Source organism: Solea senegalensis, linkage group LG1 (assembly GCF_019176455.1).
Source record: "Solea senegalensis isolate Sse05_10M linkage group LG1, IFAPA_SoseM_1, whole genome shotgun sequence".
Classification (NCBI taxonomy): Eukaryota; Metazoa; Chordata; class Actinopteri; order Pleuronectiformes; family Soleidae; genus Solea; species Solea senegalensis.
In genome coordinates, this window is record NC_058021.1 from 4937032 (window position 1) to 4947248 (window position 10217).

Sequence of the window (10217 nt, forward strand, 5' to 3'; positions counted from 1 at the left end):
AAGCTAGATGGACGCGTTCTCCTGTAAAGTCCTTCACTGAGCCTTCGCTGAGGTCAGCCGGTGAACCGGGTAAACTACGGAGCACCGCCGTGGAGGAGACTTATAAACATACCGGTAATAATAACGACAGTTCACTGTTGTCATATTCGATTTCAGCGCAGCCGCGCATGTCGATGAGTTTGTTTTTTAGGTTAAACTCAAGGCTACTGCTAGCCTTATGAGCTAAGTTAGCCATGAGCTTCTACATTTAAAGACCGCTTGTTTTTATGTCATTACTAGTATTTATAAAACGTGTATTTTTTTATGGCAGACTGTTTCAGATGAGAGTGTTTCTTTCATGCTGTGTTTTTCTCCTTGAAAACACCTCATGAAGTTACTGAGTACCAGGGGCGGCCCTAGCCCGCGGGTGTCAGAGTGCACAAAGCCCCCCTGGAGCAGAGTGGCGCTCCAGCAGTGGCATAGTTGTTGTTCTCATTTCAGGCCCAGTTATCTATATATACATTCTTCATAAATTAACAACTAGAACAAGGAAACACCTATGCAAAAAAAGGCTCTGCTGTTGTGTATTTTTCTGCAACACTGTCAGTCAAAAACTGGTTCAACCTTTCAGACAGTTCCTCCAATCATCATGAAGTAGCCCAGCGCCTGTGCCCGCCCACTGTTCCATTGACTCCAAGAGAAGCTGAACATCCGTGGAAGTGACGTTTTTATCGCATTTCACTGGCGAAGTCACTTCAGTAAAAAAAAACAATTCTTTGCCATCCTAAAGAGTGGTTTTAATGTGGAGGCTGCTATGGGAATACAAAAATCACATCCGTCAATCAGTGACATAGTGAACATTCTAATCGTGTTCTCGTGAAAGTTTAATATTGAAATGTAAATACAACACAGTACATATTTGACAACATGTTAGAGGAAACTGAGCTTCACTTGCTGTCTTAGAGCAATCGTCACTGAGCTCCAGGGAGGCAAGGGAGTGCTTGTCAGACCTCTGTCCACACAGGCTAAAATGCTGTTTGACTGGAAATTGTGTTTGGACTTGTTAAACTGAATGTGGACATTTAGAATTGTTGTCAGTTCAGTAAGACTCTGAATCTTTTTCACTGTTCAGGTGTTTTGTTCACACACACCTACCCTTTGATGTGTTGTCAGTGGTTAAATGTAGATTTCTAGTGTAAAATAAAGTGTAGAATAATCATTTTTTAAAAGATCCTATTCACATCAGTTTTGGTGTTGCTGATGTTTAGCTTGTGTGGTGTTTTCATCATCACATTACCTGTCCTAAAATTTCCAATGCAAACTTGTGTACAAGATATGGCTTCAAATGGGATGATGAGCCTGGGGGCCTTGAAAGTGTCACAGAATTTTAAGGGGAAGCTTTGGGTTAGAGAAGAAAGTAAGAAAAAGCCTCCGGTTTACTTGAGGAAGCCACATTGTATATCATGTTTGGTAATACTGATAAATAGTCCTATAGCTCAGTTTATGACGCATACATGTTAATGTTAGTGAGGTATTTTATTTTTATTTTACGTTTTCATGTAATTAGTAATAATGAAGAGCTGAGGCTTCTGTAAAATTTGATTTAAAAGTATTTAGATAAAAATATGTAACATTTCTGCATTAAAATTGCTAAAAAAAACAAACAAACACTAATGTAAAACATTTTTGTTGAGTTGTGTACTTTTATCTGCCAAAACATTCCCAACCTTCTTTAGAAAGAAATTCTCTGACAGCTCTGACAATGAATCAAATAATGAGAAAGCATTATTTGCAGCTCTGCTCCAAACATCATCAAACTAGATATTTTCTTATTGTTTTTTGATTGAAAAAGAGAGACACCTAGTGGGAGTAATAACATACTGTCCATACAACATTAAACAGAATGTTGATAATGGTCACCACTGTACTGAGGTTGGGGAAGCTTTGCTACTTGCTCGTGTATGTCAGAGGCTTTATGTAATAACGTCATTATATCCTCTCCTGAGTCTCCAAGGTTAAACCCTTGCGTGCCACTCACTCACTCACTCACTGTCGGCCTCTTCGGCTCCAGCAGAACGGAGACAACAATCATACAGTCGCCAAGAGATGGATAGACTTCAACTGCTACAATGACGCAGGAGACCCACGAGTGCACCAAGCTGTCCGTCAAGGCTGCTGTCCTGCACATGGTTAATCTTCCACTGTCCATCTACAGCTCCCTGTCACAGGTGAGTTTGTGTTTCACAACACCTTTTGTTTGTGTGTTGCTTGACCTCACCAAAGAGTTCAGCAGATGTTTGGTAATGAGTTAATTTGCAGTGTCTTTAACCTCTCACTCCTGTGACCGTGGTGTTCATTTGCAGCTTCATGTTCATGCGGGTTAAAACTCTTGTCACTAATACGTTCCAGTGTTACTAGTATTAAAGATAAATATGCTTCTTTTCTCTGACCTGTTCTGTTACGTCAGGTGTTTGTTTTTTATTAGAAATGTGTTTCCTGGACCTGGAGGTCTGCTCTGATTAGATTGGGCACAGCTCCATTCATTCATAGTGTTCCCTCTAAGCCAATTATTAGATAAACCTGTGGCTGTATCTGTTTGGATGTTAACCATTTCTACCTGCCTGAGCAGAAGCATTAAACAACGTATGAGGTGATTAAGTCTCTTCTAAAACAGGATTTGATGAAACTCCGTTGTTTCCATATTAGGTAATGGCAGCTGTGGTGACTGGTGTTTTTCTTGAGTGATCTTCATGCTGTGTATGAGAACTAGTGGCTGAAGAGTACGTGCACAGAGTCTCATAGCAGATCCAATGTCGTAAAGAATCTGGGAGGAGCAGTAGCATGTTTGCTGTGTGGTGATCGCGCTGAAACCCTGCACTGTATGTGTGTTCATGTATTTCTCATGTGAGCCTCTGAATTAGCTCCTCCTACATTTTTGATTGATTTGTTTTGTTTTTGCAAATGTGTGTGTGTGAATGCTAAAGTGTGTGGCTAATCTCACATCTTAATTTTTTTGAAAAAAGTGTATGTTTTGTGTATTTTCTTCCATTTTACTAGTTAAGAGAGTCAACTATTATTATTTTTCCCCTTCCCGGACTAACTGAATTTCACAGAAGCCAAAATGCTATTTGGGGCCCTTTTTAGACACTCATCAATTTATTTCAATTTGTTTTCGTCACTCGACCTGTTCTTTAGGTGGATGTCAGTCCAAGCACCAAGAAGCTGGTGGCTGCCACTGCGTTTAGTGCCATCTCGCTCTTCGTCCTTGCACGCCGCTTCCAGAGGAGGAAGGGTAGAAAGAAGCCTCAGTGGAAGCAAGCTGAACCTGTAGCCTCAGCAGAAAATGGTAAGAAGTCCTGCCACTGATATTTCTCTTTTTTACCCTCAATCTGTGATTATTTAAAACATATAGTTTTAATTCATTCATTCAGTTACACTGAAAACAATGTGCTGTGCCTCATGTGTTGTCGTCACTGGATTCTTATCTTTCAACTAAATCATATTTCTACACTTTCTCTCATCTCTGTCCAGACAACACCAGTCAGAACATCTCCATCTCCCTCAACTCTAAGAATGACGACACCTCTGGTCTGGTCCTCACTTCAGGAGACTACAGGAATCTGTCTGGATCTCTGTTGAGCATGTCCTCGGTAGGACAAAGGATGAACTCACTTCCATTAAAAAGACTTTTTGGAAAGCCCATAAGCACAATGCACGGATGCAAAAATGTTGATTTGTCACACTTTCCAGGTAAAAAGCATGAACTCATCAAGCAGCAGCACCTGTGCAAATGAATCCACATGCTGGGACAGAGAGGAGGACGCTGACATCTGCAGTGTGGTTGACCTGCCAGTCACTACACCTGAAAACCTCTACCTAATGGGTAAAAACCCAATCCACATTTTTAATTCCTTGGATTAATCCTAATTATTTTCAGATTGCATTGGGGTTACAATACTGAGTTGGAGTGTGTTGTGTTTGTAGGTATGGATTTATTTGAAGAGGCTCTGCGGCGGTGGGAGGAAGCATTGACATTCAGGAGCAGGCAGGCTGGCGATGACGACGACAACGCAAGCTGTGCCTCCGTTGAAACAGGAGCTGGAGACGCCGTCGCTGAGCAGAACATGGAGGTGAACAAACCAGGAGTTATTGTAATTCGTCATGTCCTATTTGGAGTTTGTGTATGTGTACTCCAGAGTTAGGTTGAGAGCAGCTGACGTCCTACAATCACTGTACTACAGGTCACATATATGAATAACCAGCATTGCTGGATTCCACTGGAGTTTGGAGTTTGGAGTTTTGATTGTGTAACTCACTGGCTCTGAAACCTGCTGTGTTTTGAGTTAATGGGTTTAAATAATTGGGTTAAAATAAAATAGTTAATCCTGGGCACCAAAACAGACATTCAGTCTGATGCTTGGTGTCTGTTAATTGAGCTTAAATGTATTTTTAATTCATCTCTAGTGAATAATCTGTAACTTAATCATCTTTAAGTGGGATGAAAAGATCTTAGTTTTACTACGTTGACACAAAGGGCAGTCTCCCAACCTTAGTAAAAATAAAGCCGAGTTAGCTTTTATAATTTTGCATTATTTTTGTGTTTAGGACGTGATCAGCGCAGAGTTCCTCCACCGGCTGAAGTCTCTTGTGCAGAGAGCCTATCACCTTCAAGTGGAGTTTGAGGGAGTGTTGGGAATGTCAGAGCCCACATCTCACAGCAGCAGCAGCAGCAGCAGCCAGGGTGAACCATTGTTTCAGTGTTGCATCGTTTTTCATGTCCAACACTGAAAAACAGGCTTGCTGTGTTCATTTTTATTAGGATGTAGTTCATTTTAAAAATGTTTTTAAGTGGATTTTATAACATGATCAAATACAAAAAAAAAAAAGCTACGGTCTTGACAATGATTCTTCTCCTTACCAGATAAAATGGCAGACATTTTGGCCAGAGAAGAGCTGGACGACGTCTGTCTGAGAGACAGTATCAGCATCGCCTCCACAGACTCATTTGTTTCTGCTGTAGAGGTAAGAGAGGCATTAAAGTACATTTTGGAAATCCCCGTAATCCCATCACACTCCTTAATAAGTCGTCAAATCAACTAGTAAAACAGCACTTAGTAAGTCGCCTGCCAAGTTTGAGGCGTGTCAAGTGAACCATTGGACAGTTACACCAGTTAATTCTTTTCATCTCATTAAGTCACTGTGGGAACTTGAGCTGTGTCTCTGCTGCGACTGTTGCACTTGACCCAGAAAGTCCAAAAATAAACCAGGTCCAAGATGCTGTTGAATATAAGTGAGCCACGAAGGGCCTAGATAAGTTGTTTACCTATCAACAAGAACATAGTGAGAGGGCTCACAGCTGTAAAACTGGATCACTAGGTGCCATTTTGATATGAAGTTGTTACAAAGGTGCTGTTACGGCTTGTTCTGATGTCAAAATGGCTGTGAGCACAAAGGGTGCAGTAGAATTGAATAATGAGGGAAGAAGAAAAAAAGATAAAGATCAAATATGATTCATAACTGCTACAGGTAGGATTAAGAGACCGGTGTCTTAAACACAGACTTAGTTGAAAGAAAAACTGAATTTAAAAAGCATTTGAGCCGACATGACTGTGGAATGGTTCACTTGACAGGCTTCAAACTTGCAGGTACTAAGGACACCAGTGTGTTCAGTGTCGTTGTTTGGATAAGAAATATTTCTGTTGGAGAAACACTTGTAAGCTGCACTTAGTTTCGGGAATGTGTTGACTTCAGTGATCATTGATTGTGTGTGTGTGTGTGTCAGCTGACGGAGCATAGAGAGCTGAGGAGTGTCTCAGGCCTCGGTCACCACTTGTTCTATGAGGAGGCTCTACAGATGGCTCAGGACGGCAAGATCTCCTGCAGAGTGCTGCGGTGAATACACCAGTTAATATACAGTAGCTGTGTTTCCACCATGTGTAATGGTTCGGTTTGGTACAGCACCAACAAGCCCCAACCGTTCCATTCTTTGGTACCCTTCCCTTGGTGTACCAGAGTGAAATGCTCCACCCACGATAGTCAGCTGATTGGGCGACAGAAAAACATCACTCCCTTTCAACGCCCAAAGTCTATTCTAAAGCAAAGCTTAACGTCGTGTTGAGACAAACGGCCACAAACTAAGCAGGAAAGAAACGAGCTGCTGGATGTCCACACCCCGCCTACCGAGTAAAGGTACTGTTCTCATTCGAAACACAAGCCCGACCCGCAGTTTAACGTTCCAAACCGAACCGTACCATGATGGAAACACGGCATATAATCCTCCTGAAACCTACAGTACTTCACAGAAGCTGGAAGGTTGTTCATTCCTGTGTCATGAACCTTTTTCTTCTCATTGTCAGGACTGAGATGCTGGAGTGTCTCGGGCACATAGATTTCCTGGCTAAGTTGCACTGTGTCCGACAGGCATGTCAGGTACAGTCAGACCTGATAAATCCAGCATTATGACATGGTTTCCACTGAGGTCATAGGACTAATACCAAGGTCACACTATTGATTACTTGCATCCATCCATTAACCACCAGCTTTATCCTCCACCTGAGGGTCATGGGGAGGGGGGTCCATATTACTAAATGATTACCATTTTGTAACTCTATATTCCTCATTCCATCAATCATGTCAATTGAAGGAGGAGGTACATTGTCTCTGAGCTCTGGGTTCACAGATTTTGGTTATACCCACTTATTTTAAAGTGAACAAAGCTTGAGGAAACATCTTATCACACAGTGGGAACCATGAAAGGCTAATTGTAGCCTACTTAAGCGACGTCTATCTGTGAATTTTCAGTTCAATTTGAGTAAAATAATATTTTGCCTTTAGCTCATTTTGTGCGAGAGGGTGACCAGGATGTTTCTGGCCGACACAGGAAAGAAAATACTGTCTTCCATCATTGTTAAAGCACAGAAGGTGAGAGTGAAGTTACAGTAAAAATAACCTGTCAGTCATGAGTTCTTCCACTTGTCGCTGATATATTTTTGTTCTCCAGAGCCCAAAGAGATTTGAAGAAGTATTTGAGGAGATGATTTGTTTCCTGGAGAACACAGAGCACTGGGAAAACACGGAGGTGGAGTTGGCCACAAGAGGAGTAAGAGTTACCCACCTATCATTCCACATGGTTAAACTTATGTCATGTCTCTTGAACTTGAGTAACTTGAGTCATAACTTGTCACCAGGTGAAGCACCTGAACTTCTACGACATCGTGCTGGACTTCATCCTGATGGATTCGTTTGAGGACCTGGAGAATCCACCCATCTCCATCCAGAACGTGATCCACAACCGCTGGCTCAACAGCTCCTTCAAGGAAACTGTGAGTAAATCCATGAAGTGAAGAGTCACACAGGTTCTGTGTTTGACACGTTCCAGTCTCTGTGTGTGTGTGTGTGTTTAGATTTGAACTGAACCCGGTGTGTGTGCATTCCACAGGCAGTGGCTTCAAGCTGTTGGTCCGTGCTGAAACAGAAACGACAGCACATGAAGGTACAAGTCCTGGCACCCATGTCATTTACAGAAATGTTACATAAGTCATTACCACCATCTAATCTGCAGATGTAGTGTTTTAACAGCTGGCACAAAGTGCGATCTGCTCAGTGACCTCTGCTCTGCCTCAGGTGTCCGACGGCTTCATCGCTCACTTTTATACCGTGTGTGAGCAGATCAGTCCAGTTCTGGCCTGGGGTTTGCTTGGACCCAGGAGCTCGCTTCAAGATCTCTGCTGCTTCTTCAAGGTCAGTCTCAGCACCAGGAATTAACGTAGGGGTCATATTATACTGTGTCCACCAGCCCCATACTCTATATATAGTCTTTATATATAGCATAGTAGTACCCTATGGAGGTTCCCTGGTGACAAACCGTTTAACTAATGTACTGACATGAACAACTACGTATTAGTATTAGGGCCAAATGTAAAATAATATTTTGAAAGAAAGTAAAAACAATTCAAAAAGCATGAATTCTGAGATTTAATTGTGGAAGTTGGAATTCTGAGATTAAAGTCAGAATTTAGATTATTATTAATTATTTTAGGATGTTCAGTTTCTGCCAGTTAATCCTCCTTAATGTTACACAGTCCATGTCCACTGTCGGAAAATATTGTTTATGTTGTGTTCATGTTTATAATTATCCCTTAACCTTTTATTTATGTTAATCTTATTCCATTGCTTTTATGTTAGTTTCATGAGTCGTGCATTTACACATGAATTGTTTGGATCCATCAGGACCAGGTGCTCAGCTTCCTGAAGGCCATTTTTGACCTGGACAAAGTACGTTACTCCTCAGTGGAGAGTCTGGCCGAGGACATGCTCCACCTGCTGCACCGCCGCTCTGAACTGCTGCTCGCCTACCTGGAGACGGACTCGGTGCGGCAACTCAGCGGCTGCAGCTCCCCACAGGTGCAGCTGGTGTCCAACACTCTGCTGCAGGCGGGAGTTCAGTGAGAGACGAGGGAAAGAATCTCCAAACACTACACACAACGTCAGCATTTTCTTCACACCAACCATTGGACCAAAGACACTAGAAACTTTCTACCTGACCTAGAGGTTCAGAGCCAAAAGATGTTGATTTTTCACCAATTTAGTCCATAAATCTGGTTCAACTACAATCCTCACAGTAGAATCTTGACTAAATGATACACAGTGCAGTCCTGTGCTCTCATAGCTCAGTATCTGAGGATCCAGCCGTCTGCCTTCACCCATGAACATCAGCCTTTTCACTGCACTATGCTAGTGAAAACATGTCACAGCAATATTTAAATATAAGCCAGACATTGACTCTTTTTTTGCAGATATATAACATGTACTGTAAATTGAGGCATTTATTGCTATTAAGAGGAATTAATGTGAAGAAAATCAAATAAGTATTTTACCATATTTATTTTGTCATACACATAGATGCAATGCAGGGTTTATTTTTTTAGATGTTCTCAATGTAAGAGTCAATTATGATCAGCTTCAAACAATTTAGATGTATTTCCACATCCGATTAGCAATGCAAAACTATGAAATGTATGTCGTGTTTTTGTTGGAGCACGATGCCCAGGGAATTTACACTTAACTAAGGTACTCTGTTGTAAGATGTGTTGGTTAAATGGAGTTAGTTCAGAAAAGACTTTACTCTTATCACATGTAAGGCATTTTCAGACGTGCACCGCCAAATTACATGTATTTAGAAATAAGATGTGTGTGTGACTTGATTAGCCCAGTACTGAAAATGCACAGCGACTGATGGACGTGTTGATTGTTTATGATTTAGATGAGAAAGGGAAACATCAGAGATTAGAAAACAGCTACACAATCATTTTTACTCAGAAGGGAAATTTGATCTTTGAACAGTTTGTGCAATACTTAACTGGATCACAGTACAATAATCCCATCAGATCCAGGAAATAAAAGATTAAAACTGTTCTATAATCCTTCAGCTGTTAAACATCACATGCTCTCAATTTTTCTTTTTCATGAACTAAGCAAAAACACAAGAAGCCTTACTGATACTGCACGTTTTATTTAGCCTGGTCCTGGTTTTCTTCCTGTGACGTGTATTATTCCGCTCTGTTGTTCAATCACTGCCATGTACAGAACATGCACAACATGAAGCTTTGAACAGTGCCGTTACTGAATGTGAGCATGGACATTAAAATATGCTGCACATTTGATGGTCAGTCATTGTAGGACTGACACATCAGCTGTCACCAGTTCTCTCTAACGTTAGTCTTAAAACAATACTGGCACACTTCAATGTACATGTGGACATATGGTGACTGTTTTTCTTCTGCAAATAAATGGATACAAATTGATAGAATGAAATATTTAGTTCTTTCCTCCCGTGTTCTTTAATTAGGAAATCTAAACTGGTTATTCTCAATTGAGCCGAAAAGTTAGATTTATTCTGCAACCTGCCTTGATATCACAGGTTTATTTCCTCATGAATATTTCTCTTTTTTTTTACCCCTGGTTTAGAGACACAAAAAACCTTTTCATTAGTAACTTTGGGTAGCTGTTGTCATGACACAATCCAAGTAAATAGTCAGGAAGCTGAAAAACACTGCAATTCTGCATCTTTCCTGTGTAAACCTGCTTTCAATCAAAACTAAAACTTTTTAGAATGTAATATTTAATTCCGTGTGTAATCACATGGCCAAAATTCTCCAAAAGCCAATTTGGAGAATTCCACCAGTCGTCAATTTGACATTTACCCACAGAATGAAGCACTAATGATTTAGTGCAAGAGT

General features: G+C 41.0%; 1 protein-coding gene across 2 annotated transcripts; it reads left to right on the plus strand.

Moving 5' to 3' along the window:
- The first annotated feature begins 5 nt into the window (after window positions 1–5).
- miga1 (mitoguardin 1) lies at window positions 6–9782 on the plus strand. Of its 2 annotated transcripts, none has more exons than XM_044043753.1 (16): window positions 6–114; window positions 2051–2207; window positions 3175–3325; window positions 3511–3629; window positions 3730–3862; window positions 3964–4109; window positions 4585–4720; window positions 4901–5001; window positions 5762–5871; window positions 6336–6408; window positions 6814–6900; window positions 6980–7078; window positions 7167–7301; window positions 7418–7471; window positions 7603–7719; window positions 8209–9782. In XM_044043753.1, exons 2-16 carry the CDS (start codon window positions 2109–2111, stop codon window positions 8425–8427), a joined length of 1779 nt encoding a protein of 592 aa, XP_043899688.1. In that variant the 5' UTR covers window positions 6–114; window positions 2051–2108; the 3' UTR covers window positions 8428–9782. The 2 variants fall into 2 exon arrangements, with proteins under 2 accessions (XP_043899688.1, XP_043899697.1); XM_044043762.1 differs by having other exon boundaries at window positions 2054–2207.
- Window positions 9783–10217: the final 435 nt, after the last annotated feature.

What these genes read in the sequence shown, in the direction of transcription:
- miga1 (XM_044043753.1), top strand. Translation starts at nt 2,109, where the DNA reads ATGACGCAGGAGACCCACGAGTGCACCAAGCTGTCCGTCAAGGCTGCT. An exon ending in TGAAAACCTCTACCTAATGG is followed by an intron (nt 3,863 to 3,963) that starts GTAAAAACCCAA and finishes TTGTGTTTGTAG; the next exon opens with GTATGGATTTATTTGAAGAG. An exon ending in GTGTCCGACAGGCATGTCAG is followed by an intron (nt 6,409 to 6,813) that starts GTACAGTCAGAC and finishes TTTTGCCTTTAG; the next exon opens with CTCATTTTGTGCGAGAGGGT.